Genomic DNA, 22,058 nt, shown 5'->3' on the forward strand with positions numbered 1-22,058 from the left:
GGGAGTTGGGAACATGGCCTCCTGGCAGGATTTCGTGGCCTGGTTTCAGCAGTCCGTGCCCTTCCTGCAGCACGCTTCGATTCCGCAGCCTTCCGTTCCGACTCAGCCGGTCGGGCTCCCTGCGTCTGCTCCTCCAGCGGGCGTCCTTCTCCATCCTTCGGTTCCTGTGGCTCGTCCATCAGCTCCGGCCGATCGCCGGGCTTCGGATCCGACGCAGACATCGCCGGAATTTTCGGATTCCGAGGATGAGGAGGGTCTGGCCTCACCGTCGGAGTGTTCTTCGGATGGTCCTTCTGACCCTTCCCCGGATGACACCGTGGGTGAGCTCCGTTCGTCCTCCCCGAACGACGACTACAGAGTGTTCTCCGAGCAGATGGTGAGAATGGCTGCCGCTCTGGAGATTGACGTTTCCTCCACGACCTCCAAGCCCAAAAGCATGCTGCTAGAGGCACTGTATTCTGGGTCCCCGGCATCGGTGGCGTTTCCCCCCGTGGAGGATTTCGTAGACAACGCTCTTGCGATCTGGCAGACTCCGGCGTCCCTGCCGGCGACAGCAAAAAAGGTTGAGAGGTACTACCGTCTGAAACAGGACGACTGTCCGTACCTCTTCACTCACCCTAAGCCCACTTCCATCGTGGCTGAGGAAGGTCAGGCTCGGTTCCGTTCTGGTTCCTCGTCGGCCCCGGCAGACCGAGAAGGCAGGAAGCTGGATGGCATGGGCAGGAAACTCTACTCGTCCGCGTCCTTGGGATTCCGTATTGCCAACTTCCAGGCCATAATGGGGTCCTACAATTTGTTCCTATGGAAATGGCTGTCCTCTTACCTTTCCGATCTCCCCGAGGATCGCCGCCACTTGGTGAAGGCCCTTCAAGCTGAGGCCATAAGGCTGTCAAAACAGCAGATGACAGCGGGCAAGGACGCTGCCGACTTGGCAGCGCGCACGATGGCGACTTCGGTGGTCCTGCGTCGGCACGCATGGCTTCGGTCCACGGCCCTGCCGCCGGAGAAGAGGGTGAAAGTGGAGGATTTCCCCTTTGAAGGCCCGCAGCTCTTCTCGGAAAAGACGGATGAATCCCTCTCCTTGATGAGAAAGAATCAGCAGACAGCAAAGTCCCTGGGAGTCGCCCCCTCAGCTCCGCCGTCGGGTCCGACGTATCGTTATGGTCGGTTCCGACCCTACCAGACCCCTTACCAGCCTTACCAGCAGCGTCAAGGGCGATTCTTCTCGGGCCAGTCTTATGGCCACCGATCCTACTCTGCCCAACAGCGTCATTCTTCCAGGCTCTCCGGCCGGTCCAAGGGCAGGCAACAGCCCTCCTCACCTAAGCTTTCGACCTCTGTGCAGAAGCCCTCGGTCTTCTGACTAAGCTTGAACGCTCCCCAGTTGGCCTCTGAGGACACTCCCTCTTCTGCCCGGTTCTTGGACAGGCTTCAGCCTTTTTTGCCCTGTTGGCAACTTGTTACCTCTGACACTTGGGTCCTGTCTATTGTGGCCCATGGTTACAAATTGATGTTTACCGATGCAACTCCCCTTTCTCTCCCTCCCCGTTATTCTCCATGTTGTGATGTTGTGTTGTTCAATAATGTTGTGGAGTTGGTTAACAAAGGTGCTGTCCGGGTGGTCAATGTTGTTACTTCCCCTTGGGGATTCTACTCACGATTCTTCCTTGTGGATAAGAAGGATGGAGGTTCTCGGCCCATATTGGACCTTAGGGGCCTCAACGGTTATTTGAAGGTTGAAAAGTTTCGGATGCTGACCCTGGCACGGGTCATAGAGCTCCTAGAGGTGGGCGTCTGGTTAGCCATTCTAGACTTGATAGACGCCTACTTCCACATTTCCATCTTCGAGGGCCACAGGAAATACCTGCGGTTTGTTTATGGGGATTCTGTATATGAATATACGGTGTTGCCCTTTGGGCTGGCCTCTGCACCCAGGGTTTTCACGAAGTGCATGGCTACCGTGGTGGCATACCTACGGTCCAGCGGATGCTTTATCTATCCGTACCTGGATGACTGGCTCCTGGTGGGACCCTCAGCTGACTCTCTCCAGGCCCATATTGCCCTCACTTTATCTGTGCTGGCTAGGTTGGGCTTGGTGGTTAATGGGGATAAGTCTGTCCTGACTCCGGGCACGGCCATTAGGTTTATTGGGGTTCACTTCGATTCTCTGCGGGGCAGAGCCTACCTGCCCCCGGATCGCTTGACCAGGCTTTCCTCTTTAGCCCGTCATTTTTCGCACAACCGGTATCAAACAGCCCTTCTGATCCAGACTTTGCTAGGGCTTATGGCCTCCTCCACAGGGGTGGTTTTCTTTGCACGCCTGCATATGAGGCCTCTGCAAAACTGGTTTGTCCGGAGGTATAACCCCCTCACTATGGGCCAGCACCAGAGATTCTCCATCCCCAGGGTGGTGCAGCGCTCTCTGACCTGGTGGACTGTCCCTGAAAACCTGTCCAAGGGATGCCCTTTCGGTCCCTTCTTGGCAGAGGTCACTGTCTTTACTGACGCCTCCAACTTGGGATGGGGAGGGCGCTGTGGGCGGCTCTCTGCCCAAGGTATTTGGTCCCCACCTGAGGCAGCCATGCACATCAACCTCTTAGAGCTTAGAGCGATCCGTTACTCCCTTGCTTCTTTTGCAGATGTCATTCGGAACAGGAGGGTTCAGGTCCTGTCGGACAATACCATGGCCTGCTATTACCTCAACAAGCAGGGAGGAATGGTCTTGCTCAAGCTCTGCAGGGAAGCAACGTGTCATGGCCCAGTCTGAGAGTGAGGTCTCCTCTGGAGGAGAGGAGCCTCGTGTAGCCAGCCGGGACTCCTCAGGAGAAGAGGAGCCCTGTGTAGCCAGCCCTAGCCCTGATTCAGCAGAAGCCAGCAATCAGGAGCAACAGCTGCTGGCTGATCAGAGCTTACAGCCAGCAGCTGAGGCACCAGCACCCTCAAGCTCCAATACTACAGAGGAAGCTCAGCCAGGGACTTCTACAGGTGCAGCGCAGCCAAGAGCCTCCACCCCCCCAGGTTCACCCACGCCCAAGGAACGCCGCAGGCAGCGCCAGAGACTGGAACTGCAGGAGAGACGGCGCAGTGCTCGCCTCTTAAGCCAACGCCAGCTGCTGGACAGTGATGATGAGTAGTGACAGGATAGAGCCCCAGCAGCTGGCTGAAAACCACGCCTGGCTATAAGAGCCAGTCTGGAGGAACTGCTGGGCGTGGAAGCAACGTGTCTACTTCTTGCAACCACTCCGTGTTTCGTGAACCTTGCCCGTGCCTGCTTTTGGACCTGACACTATCGGTGACTGACCTTGGACTGTGCCTGACCTTGCTTTTGGACTCTGGACTCACTCCTGGCTTTATCTTGTGCTCTGACCACCGGTTTGACTTGGCTTTTGCTCTTGGAACTCCCCTTTGACTTTGGCTTTAAGGTTTGGACTTGAACCACCCTGCTTGGGCTGGCCCAGCCCGTGACACAACGACTCTCTGGAAATGGGCCATGGTCAACAACGTCCTTCCCAGGGCCGTGCACATTGCCGGGGAGCTCAACACCGCGGCAGACACATTGAGCAGGGTGCTTCTGCCTCAACACGAGTGGTCCCTCAACAGGGCTTACCTCATCCGGGTTTTCCACACTTGGGGTACACCGGTGATTGACCTCTTCGCCACGGCCCACAACAAGCAGGCCCCACTGTTCTGCTCCCGGGATGGAATTGGCCGTCACTCCCTAGGGGATGCCTTCCAGATACCCTGGTCCCCAGGGCTCTTTTATGCCTTCCCGCCCTTCCCGCTCATGCACAAGGTCCTCTCCAGGGTCAGGGCCTTCAGCGCCCACTGTATCCTAATTGCCCCGCAATGGCCTCGCCAGGATTGGTTCCCTCTCTTGCTCTCTCTTTCACGGGGGCGCTGCCTGGCGCTGCCACCGGCCCCGGACCTATTAGTCAGGGACGGGGTCAGGCATCACAACGTGGCAGTTCTGTGTCTGGCTGCCTGGCTCCTGTGCGCCCCGGAGTAGGCCTCTCCTCGGAGGTCCTTAAGGTCATTCTAAATGCCCGGAAGCCGTCTACCAGGCTGTCCTACCAGAGGAAGTGGTCACGTTTTTCCCGCTGGTTGGCCCCAAAAGGGGTCTCTCCTTTTGATTGCCCTTTGCCTGTGATTCTCGACTACCTCCTGTATTTGTGCTCGCAGGGTCTAGCCTTCTCGAGCGTTAAAGTCCACATGGCTGCAATCTCTGCTTTCCATGAGCAGATTGATGGAAGGACCGTTTTTACCCACTGGCTTTCCAAGCAGTTCCTGAAGGGCCTGTTCAAGACCTTCCCTCCTAGGGCCCCTCCCATTCCTCAATGGAGTCTGTCCCTGGTTCTCTCCCAACTAATGCTCCGGCCCTTTGAGCCTCTGTCCACTTGTCCCCTGCCTTTGCTCACACAAAAGGTGGCCTTTCTGGTGGCGGTCACGTCCTCTAGACGTGTTGGGGAGTTGTCTGCCCTGCGGTGTGAACCTCCCTTCCTGCAGTTTTTCCCTGGTACGGTCATGCTCCACACTAGCATGGAGTTTCTACCCAAGGTGGTCTCGAACTTTCACCTGCAGCAAAAGGTGTTCCTCCCTTCCTTTTTTCCGACACCGTCTTCCCCAGGGGAACGGGCACTGCACACTTTGGATGTAAAACGTGCTTTATTGTTTTATTTGCATCGCACCAAATGTTTCAGGAAGTCTCCTGCCCTGTTTTTATGTTACTCTGGCCCTCGCAAGGGCTCACCTGCCTCTGCCAAGTCCATCTCTCGCTGGATTGTGTCTACAATTAAACTCTGTTATCTGCAAGCTGGAGTCCAATGCCCTTTGTTGGTTACTGCTCACTCCACTAGAGTGCAAGCTGCTTCTGCTGCCTTCCTGCGAGGAGTGCCGCTCCGGGACGTCTGCCAGGCTGCGACATGGTCTACAGCAGACACTTTCATCAAACATTACTCTGTGGACGTGCATGCACGGCGTGAATCAGCTGTTGGCACGGCTGTCCTGCAGTCTTTGTTCAAGTAGACACTCACACCCGCCCCCATTGGTGAGATGCTAGTTACTCTCCCAATGTGGGGCTGCACAGAAGGACGAAGACGATAAACAGGGTTTCTCACCTGTAACTGTTGATCGTCGAGTCTCTTCTGTGCAGACACACATTCCCTCCCACCTACCCCGCTGTGAGTGTTTGGTTAATTGAATTTCTCCGGCGGCTCAGATGAACTGAGGGAATGCCGGGGACGTTCGGATATATATGCATTCAAAATTGGCGGGAACACTGGCGCGCATGCGCGGTGGATCCGAACGTCTCCTTCACATCTCTAAAGCTAGAATAATCTTTTCCGCAGCCGGCCTGCGCCTGCGCAGTCCCAATGTGTGTCTGCACAGAAGAGACTCGACGATCAACAGTTACAGGTGAGAAACCCTGTTTTTTTTGTGGATGACTCTGCACGGACCTGAGATCCAGGATGTCCTCTGCAGACCCAAGATCAGTCCCCAGATTGTACAACTTAGAGGGCCTGTTGCTGGTGGACCAACTAGAAAATGCTTTCCTAAAATTTTGCATGCGTTCACCTTTGATTCCAAACCCCATATGATCTTGTTCGCTGAGGATTTCCCTGTCCAATCACCACCCCTGACAGAAAAGAGGCATAATGAAAATATTAGTGGATCGTGCAAGACGGATATGTGAGCCGCACTTTCTCATTGAGGAAATTAATCATCTAAACCACGCACTTCAGGCAAATGGCTACTCCAGAAATGAAATCCGAAGAGCAATCAAACCCAAGATGAATCAAACAACCAAGGAAAAACAGTCTCCTACAGGAAAAGTGTTTTTGCCATATATCAAAGGAATTACTGATCAGATGGGAAAGCTTATGAAAAAGCATAACCTTCAAGCAGTATTCAGACCCACCCAAAAAATACAACAGATGCTACGATCAGCAAAAGACGGTAGAGACCCCCTCACCTCTGCAGGAGTATACTGTATACCCTGCAGCTGTGGACAAGTGTACATCGGGACCACAAAGCGTAGCATCCAGACAAGAATAAAAGAACATGAAAGACACTGCAGACTTGGACAACCTGAAAAATCAGCAGTGGCTGAACATAGCCTAACTCAGGGGTGGGCAAATGGTGGCCCGCCAAGACAGTACACCACCTCGGCGTCAGCGGGCTTTTCCTGGGAACATGCCCCTTTTTTTTGCTGCTGCGCTCTCAGCACGTCGCCCATCGCTCCCTGGCTCTGCCGCCCCGCCCCGGGGTCACCTCTCCTGCGGCATGCTCGCCCAGCGTCCCTCGCTCAGCCGCCTTCACTTTCTTGCCTTGCCGCCCCCGGCCAGCCCTCCTCGGCTCGCACACAACGATAACAGTACTGGAGCAGCCTCTGCCTCGCTGGCTCTGCATGCCTCTGTGTGTGCGTGCGTGAGCATGTGTGCGCACCTGCCCCTGTGCCGGGCTGCTGCTGCTGGCAGCTTCGCCGCCTCTTCCCCCCTCCCTCCCTGGTTCTCTCTGCTGGCCACATGGCCAATGAGAAGCAACTGGCTTCAGCGCAGCCCTTGCCTGGGTTAAGCAGCCACCCGGCACCACCCAAAAGCAAAAAGCTGGGTTTAGCCGCCGCCAGAGCCGGAAAGAGGCGCGCGGACAAGGTGGTGGTATCTCCTGGCCATTGAGCCCTCGGGAAGAATTGGGCGGCTTGGCAGGTCTGGTTTATCGAAAGACGCGCAGAGATGGCGGGAATGCAGGGCTTGAAATAATTTTAATAAAACAAGTGTGGCAGCGCTTTGAGGCTTGTGCACAGGGTGAGAGCCTCTTGCTAATGTGGAAAATGCCTTTGCAGACGAGGCCAGCCAAGCCCAGCAACGCTGTTCCAGCCCCCATTGGTCGCGGCGCTTTGCGCGGAGCCACCTGCTGGGAAATGAAGCGTCGCTGTGTTTAGGCGGTCGGGGATGCGTTTGTTTTTACTTCTCTCCAATTTGTGTGTCCAAAAATATCAGGCTGCATAGTGGAAATTGGGAAGGTCGCTGAGTACACAGTAACAGCAAGGATCAGTGCTGGGTCATTTGCAGAGCTGGCAAAGGTTTTTCCCCTCACCCTACAGGTCACTGAGCAAACTTGTTTTGTGTCCATGCACCAAAGCCTCCAGGAGTCCAGCCTGAGTGAGAAACAACAAGGGAGGGGAGGGATTCGAGGCACCGGCCCCTAGAAAGCTTCACAGGGAAAGAGGGACTCCAATGACTCGCTCTGGGTTTTATAATTGAGATTGCATGAGAGGATGGAAATCTTATTCCTACCACTATTTTATTTAATTTATATTTATTGATTTTTATGATACAATTTAGACCTTTTCTGAAATGCAAAGTTAACTATTGAATGCAATCATTTTAAAAGGTGCGGCCCTCCGCTAACGTCCGCTCCCACAAAGTGGCCCCCGAGCCAAAACAATTGCCCGCCCCTGGCCTAACTCAAACAGGGCACAGTATCTTATTCCAGGACACCAAAATACTGGAACACACTTCCAACTACTTTGTCAGACTGCACAGGGAAGCCATTGAAATTCACAAGCATAAGCAAAACTTCAACAGGAAAGAAGAAACCTTAAGAATGAACAGAGCATGGTTTCCAGTTCTGAAAAACACCAGGCTAACAAAACACTTTATACCCGACAATAGCCCTGCAGAGAAGATTAGCACATCAAGCACCAATCCTTATGCAAAAGAACCTCCTCAGGATACAGTGAAGCCTCCCGCCATTAGCATTCCACACCCTGGGAAACTCTTACAGGATGACTCAGCTCAACCCCACCTCTTCTGAGTAGATACAAATGACCTACATCTTTTCCACACTGTGACACTGAGAGATCTCTGTCTTTTGGTGCTACACCTCTGAAGATGCCAGCCCCAGCTGCTGGCGAAACGTCAGGAACTACAATGCCAAGACCACGGCAATACAGCTCGGAAAACCCACAACAACCATAGTTCTCCGGCCGTGAAAGCCTTCGACAATACATCAATAATAACACACTTTGGAAACCGCTCTGAGTTGGCATTAAGTTGTCCTGAAGGGCGGTATATAAATCGAATGTTGTTGTTGTTATCATTAAACACATGCTAGATGAATAGGCTGAGCAGCCAAGGGTGCTCTGGCTCAGGTTTCCTGCATTGATCAGCATTGGATTAGGTGGTGTTTGAATCGCCTTCCAACTCTGATTCAGTTGAAACTCTTTTAAGATTTCATGTTATTTTCAATGGCTCTTTGTTCTTGTTTTAATAAGCTCTATGCACACTGTCTTTTTTGTTGTTGTGTTTGTGATGCTGTCGTATTACTGTTTTTAAGTTTTGAGCCACTCTGGGAATGTTACTTTGTTGGATTAATCTATAACTATTTTACATAAATACTTTGGCCTTCTGTGTTTCATAAACTGTATGGTAGAAGAGACTCTTAGGGCAATGTTGGGGACTGCATATCAGACCATGGGGTGGTCTTGCTTTTGGCCCCTCCTGCATGACTGTCTCCCGCAGGAGCGGATGGTGTCCATGGCACTGGATAAAGAGCCGCAGGTAGCAGTGGAAGCGGTCAGACTCCTGACTCTCATCCTGCAGTGAGTAGTGTTAAGATAGTGTGAAGGTTGCTGCTGCTGCTGCTGCGACTTTGGCTGCCCTGTTTACACCCCTGCCTTACTGACGCAATGAAGCCCATCTCTGTGCAGGAACATGGAGGAAGTGCTCAGGGACTCTGACTGCGAAAACATCTTCCCACTTGTTTACGCTGCCAGCCGTCCTCTAGCTGTTGCTGCTGGAGAATTCTTGTACAAGAAGTGAGTAGTGATCCCGCCCCCCCCCCCCCCAGTGTGCTGCAGCTTCCTGAGTGGAAAAGGAGGTTCTGCTTGGGTTTCCCCCTCCCTGTTACTCAAGGCAGCCAAGTGTTTCAACATCTGCGTCCTTTCTTAATGATAGCAGTTTGACTCGTAGGCTGTTAGCACCTGAAGACTGTGCCAGGGAAGAAGAGGAGCGCCATGAGGGAGCGCGAGCATTCCTTCAGCGGCTGCTTTCCTTTTTCATTGAAAGTGAGGTAGGATGAGGGTGTAGGAGTTGTTCTACCCGATAGGGAGGACCTGAGAGGTACATGCAGGCTGTTGCCATTGCTCTGCTCTCCATCCTTAGTTCCATGACCACGCAACCTATTTGGTGGATAGCTTGTGGGACTGTGCAGCTGCCCTGCTGAAGGACTGGCAGGTGCTGACGGGGCTGTTGCTGGAGGAGCCGCCTGCGGAGGGTGAGTGAGTGGGTAGAGGATGGCCAGCAGGGATGGTGTTGGACGCTCAGCGTTATGTAGGAGGGCATCAGTCACTGAGTTTTCAGCTGGGTAAAACGCATAGAACAAGTAACGCAGACATTGGCTTTGTTGTAGTCATGTCACATTGTCCTCCACAGTGCTTTGTTAGCCTATGTAGTGCTGTTCTTGCTCCCCAGGGATTGGTGACCAGCAGGAAAGCGCTCTCATTATGATCTTAGTGGCCAGCATGCGGCAAACCGCAGAGGGACAGCCACCAGTTGGCAGAATCTCTGGTAAAAAGGTAACGGAAAGATGGTGGATGCTGCCTGAGCAATCCCCCTTTTTTTTCCTTGATCTGCTAGGACATGCTGCCCTGCCTGTGCTCACCTTCTTTCCTTCTTCCTTCTCTGGCAGGCATTAACAGCCCGGGAGCGCAAGGCACAAGCCGAGGACCGGTTGAAACTCACCCAGCACCTCATCCCACTGCTGCCCCAGTTGTTGGCCAAGGTGAGCCCAATTTGAGATGACTGTGATGGTGAAAGCTGGGGGTGGTGGGAACAGACCTGGAAGCTGTCCCTTGGCAAACTTACGATTCTGCTACTTCTCCCTAGTAAGGAAAAGGGTATTTATTCTCAAAGGTGTCTGAGTTAATTGCCTAATCTTTGTAGGTGGCAGGGCCTGCTTTTGAGTTGTTTTCATAGAATCATAGAGCTGGAAGGGGCCATACAGACCATCTAGTCCAACCCCCGGTGCCTGGTGCAGGATCAGCCTAAAGCATCCCTGACCAGTATCCAGAAGGGGGTCCCCCTTCTGTGTCTGGACTCTCCCCCTGTCTAGTAATAGGGAAGCAGCTGTAAAGAGCTTTACACCTTCAAGGCCCTTTTTTCATTATTCCTCCCCCCACGTCGGTACGGGGCTGTTTTGCGGCCCAAGAAGGAAGGAAGATTGCCAAGAGGGGGGAGCAGCTGCTGGTCACAGGAGATCAGACTGACCGTGACAGGCCCAGGGACTGACTCAGAGGAAGGCAGCAACGTGTGTAAAATGAATAAATAATAGAAGGCCAAGGAAATAGGAAAAACCAAAAGATACGCAGCAATCGAAAAGAACAAGAGTCCAGTCGCACCTGCAAGACCAATGAAATTTGTGGTAGGGTGTGAGCTTTTGTGAGTCACAGCTCACTTCTTCAGACACTTTGAGCTTTCATGAGCTGTGACTCACAAAAGCTCATACCGCACCACAATTTTTATTAGTCTTGCAGGTGCAACTGGACTCTTGCTCTTTTCTGTTACAAACAAACATGGCCACCCATCTTGATTTAAAAAAATAAGTGTTTAGTATGAACATGAATAGAAAATATCTGTGCATGTAGAAAATAGAGAACTCATAAACTTCTGCTTAGGCCTTGTTTGCAGCTCTCTATGGAGGCAGTGGAGAGGCGAACTGCTGCGCATTCCAAAGATAATTGTGGTGACTTGTAATTGCAGATCTGCTTGTGTATCTGCCCTGTTACGTATTGCTTGAAATGCCCTGGAAATTGACTGTAGTAGTAGTAGTAGTAGTAGTAGTAGTAGTAGTAGTAGTAGTAGTAGTAGTAGTAGTAGTAGTAGTAGTAGTAGTAGTAGTAGTAGTAATAATAATAATAATAATAATAATAATAAAAACTGCGCTTATCTGCCGCTCTTCTAGACAGATTAGTGCCTCTCCCAGAGCAGTGAACAAGTCAGTGTTGTTATGGTCCCCACAATACAGCTGGGGAGCTGGGGCCAAGAGGAGGGGCTGACCCAAGGCCATATAATAATTCAGTTATTAAAATAAGAGGACAAATGTGCATTGAAACTGAATCCATTCTCATAGCAAGTAAGTTTATTTAAATAATACATCCAAGGTGGCAACAATTAAAAATTTTAAAATCAGCTTTAAAATGTTTTGTGTAAAAAAAAAAAAAGTAAAACATGTAAAAAACAATATAAGGAAAGCATTTATAGAGGCAAACAGATCAATCTCCCTGGGGAGGGAATTGGATTGTTTTATTCCATGACCAAGAAGGCCCTTTCTTGGGGTTGCTACCCATCCTGCCTCAGAGCTAAGCTACAAGAGATGAATTACACAAGGAGGAGCATGTGAAGGGAGCCGCAATGTTAGCTGGGAAGCTGAGTGACCTTGGGCTAGTCACAGCTCTCTGGAGCTCTCTCAGCTCCACCCACCTCACAGGGTGATTGTTGTGGGGATAATAATGACATATCGCTCTGAGTGTGCATTAAGTTGTCCTGAAGGGCAGTATATAAATCGGAAGTTGTTAATATTATTATTATTAGCATTGGACTTCAGGGCCACCATTTCTTTCAACTGGATTGTCTTTTTGGAATTGTATTTATTGTATTTCAGATGTTTATATTGTTGTATTTAAGGTCATTTATTGAAATGATTTATTGTATACATTTAGGAAGTGTATATCTATTTGTGAAGGCATATTTATTGCACCAAAGCACTTTAATTTTTTTGCACTACGATATGAGGACACTGATACCTTATTAGTCACATCGTTGATTGGTTTTTTGACTTGCACCATGGGAGGGTTTTATGTCCTTACATTAGGTTGGCATTTTCCTGTGGCATTTCCCTCTCTTTTTGTTTATTCGTGTATTGAGGCCCTGAGCAGTTTTGTATAACTAAACAGCTGCTTGAGTCTGTGTGTGTTATTTGCCATCGAGTCACTTCTGACCTACGGCAACCCTATGAAGAAGGGACATTTAGCAAGTCAAAATACTTCAAATATTTACTTTGGCAATCCCTAATTCAACAATTACTAAAACCTTGGATAATTAAAATGCCTAAATTTATTTCAGTTGCAGCTAATGCATGAGAGCTTTGCGCGTGTGCTGCTGCTTTTCAGCCTGGCCTGTTGGGAGCCATGCTCTGGATCTACACCCCACTCGTGCATAGGGGAAGGGAACATTGGCTGTACCGCAAACGCTGCTTCTCTTTGGATGCAGATGATCCAGAATGGAGTGGGCAGAAAGTCACTTGGCGTGGCCCTCCCTCCCCTTGCTTTCTTTCCTTTCAAAGTTTCCTCAGCAGCTTCTCTTTTTCTTCTCTGTGGAGGAGGAAGAAAAGGCGCACACAAACACTTGCCTTAGGTCTGGGTAGAGAGTCAGCATCAGTGGGCCCCCTTTCCCTCTGCTGCTGCTGCTGCTGCTGCTGCCTCTTCATATGCACACAAATGCTCTCTGGTTGTGGGAGGGAGGGGAACATGCCATTGACTCTCTCTCCTGCATCAAAGCTGGTGTTCCAGGGAAGACACAGAACTAACTAGGGGTGGGCGATTTGGGATTCTGATTTGAAATAAACACCCAGGTCGGGCCTGATTCAGAAAGATTCGGGATTTTCGAATTGACCCCAGCATTGTGGGGCTGATTCAGAGATTCAGACCGCTTTGGAAAGCTTTGGGTCAAGCGGGAGCAGCCCGCAGTAGTTTTCTCCCATTGGGAGGGGGAGGAGGGTTTGAAAGTTAAAGCACCCCTTTTCGTTCCGCTTGCAAGAGGAACGAAAAGAGGCGCTTTCAGATGCCCTGCTGCTTTCTTCACCAATCAGGGGGAAAAAGCCATGGGGCGGGAAGTTTAAAGCTTCGGTGTGTTCTGAATCTTTACGGAGCATACTGAGGTGATTTAAACACCCGAATCTCGAAGCGGCTTGCTGTTTCGGGATTCGGGTTATTACGGATTGTTTTTTGGGTGCATACCCCTAGTACTAACTATATTTTTCTGCTGCAGGGCAGGTTACAGTTGGGGTAGGGGAGTGCTTTGAGAACACTGTAGAGGAGAGGTTTCCCTGCCTGAGCACTGCTGCTGTCCTACTCTGAAATGCTGTAACTCTTGTATAAGCTGCCATTATGTGACGGGCTGCAGCCACCAAGCTCCCACTTGTGACTGACGGGTAACTCCTGAGGCTCTTGACGGAAGTTGAGTTGCTCCCAGAAACATCTTGATCACCCAGGAGTTTGTCTTGCTGCTGCAGTGTGTCAATAATCTAGAACAGTTTGAATCTTGGAGATTTGATAAGCTTTTTAGATTAAATATGGTTCAACATTATTAGTATAATTTATAGTTACAAAAGCTGATACTCAGGTTTCCATGTCTTACTTTTTATTTGGTGTGGACTTCCTCTCATGGGAAGGGATTAAGCACAGAACCATTTGTAGGATCCTCACATTATGAGAAGATAAGATTCTCTGAAAAAGTCAATAATGCTAGGAAAAGTGGAAGGCAGTAGGAAAAGAGGAAGACCTCAAATGAAATGGCTTGACTCGATAAAAGAAGCCACACCCTCCAGTTTCAAGATCTGAGCAAGTTTGCTAATGATAGGCTGTTTTATTATTATTTATTATTTCATTTCTGTTTCGCTCTCCCCACAGGCAGGCTCAGATCAGATCACAGCATTTTAAATTGTACAATAAATAGAGTAAAATTTTGCAGCAATATAAACATTAATTACACGTAATAAGACAGCCACGCACATTCTGCCTCACCCCCTCAGCCTAATAACCCATGGGTTAGGGTGGCCAGTTACAGATGGTTATAAACCCGGGGAGGTATATACTCTCCCCATGGCAGGAGGCCAATGCAATACCTCAGGTGGCCCGCCTGCCTCAACTACTATATGCCTGGTGGAACGTCTCTGTCTTGCAGGCCCAACGGAAGGATAACAAATCTGAATGGGCCTGCGTTGACACAGACGGAGAGTTCCACCAGGTTGGGGACAAGGCCGAGAAAGCCCTGGCCCTGGTTGAGGCAAGGCAAGCCGCCTTGGAGCCAGGGACCACCAGTAAGTGTTTATCTGCTGAACGAAGCAGCCTTCGGGGAACATACGATGAAAGGCGGTCCTGCAGGTATGCTTCTTCCAGTCCACTATGGGATTTAAAGGTTAGAACCAACACCTTGAACCTGATCTGGAGTTCAACTAGGATTCAGTGCAGTTGGCACAAAACTGGTGTTACGTTCCGGTCAGGATGCGTGCCGCTGCATTCTGGACTAGTTGCAGTTTCCGGAGCAGTCTCAAGGGCAGCCCAGGATAGAGGAAGTTGCACTAGTCCAACCTGGAGGTGACGGTTGCATGGATTACTGCAGCTAGGTCGCTGGTTGAGAAGTAGGGAACAAGTTGCCTGGGGAAGATGAAGGAATGCAGACCTGGCAACTGCCGTGACCTGAGCCTCCATTGTTACGGAGGCATCCAGGGCCACACCCAAACTCCTTACTACTGGTACAGGCACCAGCGGCACTCCCTCCAGGGTCAGGAGGTGGATCCCAGAACCTGCCAACCCGCGCCCCAGGTGGTTTGGAGGTCTTTCATTCATAGGGTCACCATAGGTTGGAGGCGATTTGACGGCACATGACACACGTGACGATAAGGGGAAGGCTAAAGAGAGCGAACCTTGGCAGTAGTTCTGGTGTTCCTGCATTCGTTTTCTGTCCACTGTTGGCTCTTGCAGACGTCTGAAAGTTTCTGCTCTCTTGTTCTCTTCTGGCAGTTCTCAGCTGATGTTGAGAAAGTAGTGCTTTTGTTGGAGGCCCCACGCTATTTTGACCTGACGCTTTACAGTACTGGCCGTCTGGAGAAGGTAGGGGATACCTTCCCATCCTCCCTTTACTCCTAGAGAATTTGGGGATTGAGATATACCCCTTAGCTTTTTCTAGCAAGCTGAGCTAGTCTTTCCAGCCCAGCCATCTCAACATCGCCTGACTATGCTGTGTGTCTTCCTTTGCCTCCCTGTTTCTAAGTACTTGGAGCTGCTGGTGGCCCAACTGTGGGAGGTGGTTGAAAAACACACTGACAAGGAAGTGCTGGAGGCGGCTTCCAGGACTCTGTCTGGTCTTTGCCATCCAGAATTTGCCTTTTATAGTCGTGTGGATTCTGCCTGCAGCCGCTTTGTGGACCATCTTGCTGACAAATTCCAGCATGAGGTTGCAGAACTCCTACAGGTACCAACAGCTGCAGGTAGCACTTAAGAATTCTGGCTGAAGCTGGAAGTCGCCAGTTTCCAGCTCTGCGGGCAAGAATGAAAATCTGGTGGGATGTTGAAAACGAAGAGGGGTGGGGCTTTCCAACACTAGAGAATTGTGAAAGTACTCAAGAAAGCGTGGCCTAGTGAGTGGAGCTTCTTGATCGTGACTTGGATCCAGAGCTTTTTCACAGATGGAAGGCATTCCTTCCTGCAAAGTTCAGCTTTCTCATTTCTCCCATTGCAGGCCAAAGTGGCCCTCAAAGCAGCATTTTGGGGTCATTTGAGCCTGCAGTAGGAGAAGGGGAGGCGAGAAGTACTGCTACTACTGATTGAATAATTAAATTGCGGAATTCGCTGCCAGTGGACATAGGATAGCAGCTAGCATAGACGACTTTAAAAGGCAATTAGACAGATTCATAGAAGATGGATCTGCGAATGATTATGGTGACTAAAGGATCTTCCATATACAGAGGCAGCAGACCTCTGCATACCTGTATTAGGAGGCAGCGTCAGAGAATGCCTTGGCCTTTGTGCGCTATTCCTTGGACCTTCAGGGTTGCCCCTTGTGTGAAACGGGTGGCTGGACTAGATGGACCCTCACTGGTCGGATCTAGCTGGGCTGTTCTGACGTTCCTTTCTCCCTCATTCCTGCTTGAATAACATTGCTTCCTGCTTAGTCCTCAGTTGTGGAGGAAGAGGATGTCTACAGTCTGGCCGCCACTCTTAAGCGCATTTCTGTCTTCCAGAGGTGAGTATAAGACTGGGGAAGTTGAGCTCAGTAACCAGTAGTGCCAACCTCAGATCACGTGGTTCAGCATTTTGGCTCTCTCATATGGATTTTGACAGGAGGCCCCCATAGGCTCCATTCATCCATGCTTCTTTCTGGACGGGCCACACAGCAGACTTGTGTTCCCAGAACTTAATACCTGCCCTGTCCCGGGTCCGCTGTTTTTGCGTGGACTGGAAGGAATACGTAGTGGCCCCTATTATGATTGCTGTTTGCCATTGTATGCAGTGCTTACGACCTGACGCCGTGGTGTTTCTTTGAGCCCTGCATCCACCTCCTACGCCGCGCAGTGGACACAGGCGAGGTCCCTAAGCAGGTACGGGGATGCTGCGGGGAGGGGCGTGGTTTGAACCTGAGGGTAATTCTGATTTGCACCCTGAAGTGGTGGAAGGGTACAGGGGTTGTCCATTTGCATGGCTGCAATGCCTGAGCGCCTCCCTGTTGCTGGGTTGGGGGTGGGCGGTCTTGCGGAGTAGGAGTCCCTCTCTTTCCCTCAGGTATTCCATTGGGGTAACTGATGCTCTGGGCAGTGATGCTCTGTATTCTTGGTGTTGGGGGGGGCAATCAGTGGGACGGCTTCTCGTGTCCCCCACTGGCAGACCTCCTGATGACCCCTGGGTTTTGGCCACTGTATGACACAGAGTGTTGGGCTGGATGGGCCATTGGCCTGATCCAGCATGGCTTCTCTTATGTTCTTACCTGAGGGCAAAGGCTTTTCCCTCCGTCTGACCTTGAAGCGGGGGACATGAAGGTGATCGTTTCCATGTCTTCCTTTGTCTTTACTGTAGGTGGTGATTCCTGCTATGACCTGCTCACATTTCTCGCTCCTCTGGGAACTGACCCACTTCTCCAGTTTCAGTTCTTCCGGGCCTCCTCCCAGCCAGGTAAGCAGGGCTGGAGAGGGGACTCTAGGCTGTTCCCTTTTGTGCCTAATCCTCATTCCTTCCACCTTTTCCAGGTCCAGTTGCTTAGCTTGAAAGACAAGGTGACTTCCTTTTGCTCCCTCTGCCAGAGCTGCCTTTTTGATCATGACTATGACATCCAGGAGCAGGTGAGAGTCATCGGCCTGAGCCCTGGTGGTGGTGCTGGTGGTTTTGGCTGCTTTGTAAATTTGGGTCTCCGGGGGAATTCATTGCGAGTTTGCCCTTCTGCTCCTCTTGGTCACAGGAATGCCTGCCATCTCCTTCTTTGGGTTTATCAGCCTTCCATCCCTCCACGGTCGGTGAAATGAGCACCCAGTTTCCTGGGGGTAAAGTGTAGACGACTGGGGAAGGCAATGGCAAACCACCCCGTAACAAAAGTCTGCCAAGAAAAGGTAGTGATGCGACATCTCCCCATGGGTCAGCAATGACTCGGTGCTTGCACAGGAGACTACCTTTTCCTTTACCTAAGAACATAAATATTGTATGACTTCAAAGACTTGCAAATTTTCTGAGGCATAACCCCAAACATGAAGTGTTAAATTAAGGTGATGAGAGATGAAGTTTTAGATCTGTTGGGGAAACTAAAAATAAATCTCCAGGTCCTGATGGCACTTGAGTTCTTAGGGAGCTCAAATGTGAGATTGTCAGTTTACTCACCTGTTTGAGTTATGTCACGTGCCATCAAGTTGCTTCTGACTTGTAGTAACCCTATGAATTAACAGCCTCCAGAACTTCATATCATTAACAGCTGTGGCTTCGTTTTATTGAGTCAAGCCATCTCATTTTGGGTTCTAACTTGCACGCACACAAGCTACTCTCCAGTCTTCTCCCTCTGTCTACCAGAAGACTGGAGAGTAGCAAGTATTACATTTATTTTTAAAAAGGGGTCCAGAGGGGAACCAGGAAATTACAGGCCTATTAGCTTAACATCTGTCCCGGGCAAATTAATAGAAACAGGCCAAAGTGCCTAATTCTCTTTTACAGCTATGAAAAACCCACTGTGAAAGCAAGGGAGCTGTCGCAACCACTTAACCTGCCTTTCTCTGGAACCTCTGAGCCTGTGTCCAGATTAAGGACAGACATGTCATTGGGGAGGCTGAAATGTACCCAAGGGTTGCTAAGGAAACAGAGTGCGAAATCTGCAAACCAAACTGGCCGCTAAATCATCCTCTATACTACCAAGACTGGAAAATAGCAAACACTCTTGATTTAAAAAAAAAAAAGGATTTGTGGGAGAATCCAGAAAATTATAATTCAGTTCACCTAGAAAAGAGTCCAGTAGCACCTTTAAGACTAACCAACTTTACTGTAGCATAAGCTTTCGAGAACCACAGTTCTCTTCTTCAGATGCATGGAAGGTAAGAAGAAACTAGGGGGAGAAGATGCAGTCAGTAGCTTCTGATAATGAGATAACCATTCATAGTCCCTATTCAATTCAAGCCTGACTGAGCCAAATTTACGTATCATATCTAAATGAATGGTTATCTCATTATCAACTACCCGTTGGGTGCGGTTATCCAGCCGGTTCCCTGTCCATCTAACCATCCAGGCCACAGTCCTCCAGTTTAGTCACCAGAATGTCATGAAGAACCTTCTCAGTGTTAGAGCGAGTGTTAAACTACGCTGCGGAATTAAACGCCGAGCTGGTCAGAGAGGCAAAAGCTTTATTTGAGGAAGTTACATACTTGAGGGAAAGGGAGAGAGAGATCCTAGCTATCTGACTACATCTTGCAGAGACAGAGAAGAAGTGTGGCAGGAGAGAGAAGAAGCAGGATATTGCCCTGTTTAGCCCAATAGGAGACAAGACAAGGAAATGACCCCCAGGAAACAAGAGAGGTGCTACTCTCACTGTCCTAACTAAGTGATCCTTGCTGCCCCCTGCATGGTAGGCTCTTCTTACTTCTTGCTGCTGCAGTACACCAGACATTGTTATTTCTAACACCCCTTCTCAATGTCTAGTGTACAAAGTCCACAAAGTTCAGTCTTTCTCGTAGACTTTGAAATTTCTCTTTGGCAAGTGGCTTGGTGAGGATGTCTGCTATCATTTCTTCTGTAGGGCAGTACTGTAGCTCAACAAGTCCATCTTCTTGCATATTTCTCACAATGTGATTCTTTATGTCAATGTGCTTGGTTCTTGATCCAATTCTTTCTGTATTTGCAAGCTTTATGCAAGATTGATTATCTTCAAAGAGTTGTATAGGTTTGGGTTCATTTATCCCAAAGTCTTTTAATAGTTGTAGAATCCACTTGAGTTCTTGGCATGCTTCTGCTGCTGATATGTATTCAGCTTCTGTAGTTGATGCTGCTACTAGGTCTTGCTTTCTGCTTGTCCAACTGATTGCTCCTCCACCATAAAAGAATACTCGTCCACTGGTAGACTTTCTGTCTGTGATGTCTTCTGCCCAGTCAGCATCCATGAATCCCACTAGTCTGGGATTGTCGCTTGCTGGTAGCTTGAGCTTCAGTTGTGCAGTACCTCTCAGGTATCTTGCCAGTCTTTTGACTGCTTGCCAGTCATTCACACTTGGTGATGCACTTTTCCTGCACAGTATTCCAACTGCTGCTGCTATGTCAGGTCTGGTCACTGTACTTATGTAGAGCAGTTTTCCAATTGCTTCTCTGTACACTTTGATGTTTCTCAGAGGTTCATTGTTTCCATTTTGTTTCAGGAAATCTGTTTCCATTGGAGTACATGTTGGTTTTCCATCTTTCATGTCCATGTAGTCTAGGAAATCCATGATCTTTTGCTTTTGATTGAGAAGATAGCTTCCATCTTCCTCTCGCTCTATTTGAACTCCAAGGTAAAAGCTGACATTTCCAAGACGCTTTACTTCAACCTCTTGGTTCAGGTGCTGAATTATTTCATCACAATCTTGTTGATCCTCATAACAAAGAAGAATATCATCTACAAAAATCAGAATAAAAGTCCATTTGTTGTCTTTCTTTCTTGAGTACAGGCAGCGTTCTGCCCCGCCTTGCTTGAATCCTTCTTTGATGAGCATTTGGTTCAGTTTCTGATTCCAGGCTCTTGCAGCCTGTTTCAGTCCATAAATGCTCTTCTGCAGTTTGCATACAAGTCCTCTGTCTTTGGACTGTTCAAATCCAGGAGGCTGTGTCATATACACGTCTTCTTCCAGCTTTCCATGAAGAAAAGCAGTTTTCACATCCAGATGCTCCACATGCATCTTCCTTGCGGCTGCTATGCTCAGTAGTGTTCTTACTGAAGTGTGTTTCACTACTGGTGCAAAGGTTTCATCATAGTCTTCCCAGCTAGAAGGTTCTGGTACAGCTTCTGTTTTTGCCAGGTAAGAGAATTTCAGTGGTGGAACTCCTTTGTTTGTTCTGTCTGAGCGTCTAACACTTGGCTCTGCTTCCCCTTCTCTTTCTGTGGGCTCTGCAGGTGTCTCTTGCATCTCAGTCAGGTCCCAGAGTTGCACAATCTCTGGCTGCTGTGCTGCATCAGCTTCCTTTGGGGCAGACTCTCTGGTGTCAGGCTTGCTTGCCTTCTCTTCTTCATCAATGTGCACCACATGGCGGATCTTCACCGTGTCTGTCTCTGGGTTGAGGATTCGATATCCCTTGCATCCCAGTGCATATCCAACAAATATGCCTGCTTCTGTTCTGAGATCCATCTTAGACCTCTTTTCCTTTGGAACATAAGTGTAGGCCTTTGATCCAAACACTCTCAGATGCCTTACATTGGGCTTGCGGTTGTACCACAGTTCAAATGGTGTGCTGCTTGCACCCTTTGTAGGTAGCATGTTCTGCAGATAGGCAGCAGTGTTGATAGCTTCTCCCCAATATTTTTGAGGTAGCTGTGCTTCTTGCAGCATGCTCCTGCACATTTCTGTGAGAGAACGATTTTTCCTCTCTGCTATCCCGTTGAGTTCGGGGGTGTATGGCACGGTCAGGTGATGCTCTATTCCTTCAGCTGCTAGGAAGCTTGTCATCTCCTTCCCCGCGTACTCGCCTCCATTGTCTGTGCGGATAGCCATTGGTTTTCTCTGGAATCTGTTCTGCACCATTGCTAGGTACATCTTGAATTTTTCCAGTACTTGGCTCTTTTCCTTGAGCAGGTAAATCACAGTAAATCTTGAAAAATCATCAGTAAAAGTCAGAAAGTACTTACTTCCACTGGGTGTTTCTGTTCCCATGGGTCCACAGACATCACTGTGAATCAGCTCCAGTGGTCTTGTCGTCTGCTTCTCACTCTGTTTGGTGAAAGAAGGTCTTGTGCCTTTGGCTTGAATACAGCAAACACATTTCTCTGCATCAGGACATTTTCTCATTTGCAAATCATTAGTCAGATTCTGCCTTTCAAGCTGATATATATAATCCATATTAGCATGTCCAAGCCTTCTATGGATAAGACTAGTACAATTCTTGTGAGTGCACTTTTCAATTAAATTCACTGCGCCTTCAGAGCAATCCAGCATATACAGGCCATCCTCTAATGTGCCTTGTGCAATTAATTCACCTTCATTGCTAATAAAACATTTCTCTCCTTTGAATACAGTCTCAATTCCTCTTTTGGCCATTGCAGAAACCGATATTAAATTAGATTTAAGTTCAGGTACGTATAGACAATCAGTGATCTGCACTTCTCTAGTTTGGCCACTGGGTAGTGCACAACATGCAGATACGGTCCCTTGTCCCCGAGCCGTTAAAGCCTCTCCATTTGCTGTATACAATTTGTCCTGGCTTTCTTTCATCTCATTAAAAAACTTCTCTTGATTGCATAGATGGTTAGTACATGCACTGTCAATTGCCCATTTGCATATGCTTTGATCATTTTTACCAACATTTAAACAATTCTTATCAGATCTGCTTTTCCTTTGACCATCGGCATTAGGTGACTTAATGGCTGCATTAGCATTCCTAAAGCCCTTTGTTCCCATCCATCGTGGCGGTTGCTTGCTAACTCTCTGTGAATCACGAAACCAACAGTCTTCCTTTAAATGTCCTTTCTTTCTGCAGACGCTGCAGGAGAAATCCCTTCTTGAACTGACTCTTAAAGCTAGCTCTCTTGGCTCACTTATATGATCCAGTTTGCTAAAACTTTCCTCTTGCAGTCTTG

General features: G+C 49.2%; 1 protein-coding gene across 1 annotated transcript in view; it reads left to right on the plus strand.

Annotated features, from left to right (window-relative positions):
• STAG3 (stromal antigen 3) overlaps positions 1-22,058 on the plus strand; it is a 63,148-nt gene that overhangs the window by 13,172 nt on the left and 27,918 nt on the right. Inside the window, exons 12-23 of the mRNA XM_054980499.1 lie at positions 8,520-8,599; positions 8,708-8,815; positions 8,970-9,069; positions 9,162-9,273; positions 9,471-9,574; positions 9,688-9,780; positions 14,798-14,887; positions 15,048-15,248; positions 15,949-16,019; positions 16,287-16,374; positions 16,847-16,942; positions 17,017-17,109. Of these exons, the coding sequence (XP_054836474.1) occupies positions 8,520-8,599; positions 8,708-8,815; positions 8,970-9,069; positions 9,162-9,273; positions 9,471-9,574; positions 9,688-9,780; positions 14,798-14,887; positions 15,048-15,248; positions 15,949-16,019; positions 16,287-16,374; positions 16,847-16,942; positions 17,017-17,109 (1,236 nt within the window). The remainder of the gene's footprint in view (positions 1-8,519; positions 8,600-8,707; positions 8,816-8,969; positions 9,070-9,161; positions 9,274-9,470; positions 9,575-9,687; positions 9,781-14,797; positions 14,888-15,047; positions 15,249-15,948; positions 16,020-16,286; positions 16,375-16,846; positions 16,943-17,016; positions 17,110-22,058) is intronic.

This window comes from Eublepharis macularius, chromosome 5, assembly GCF_028583425.1.
Source record: "Eublepharis macularius isolate TG4126 chromosome 5, MPM_Emac_v1.0, whole genome shotgun sequence".
Lineage (NCBI taxonomy): Eukaryota > Metazoa > Chordata > Lepidosauria > Squamata > Eublepharidae > Eublepharis > Eublepharis macularius.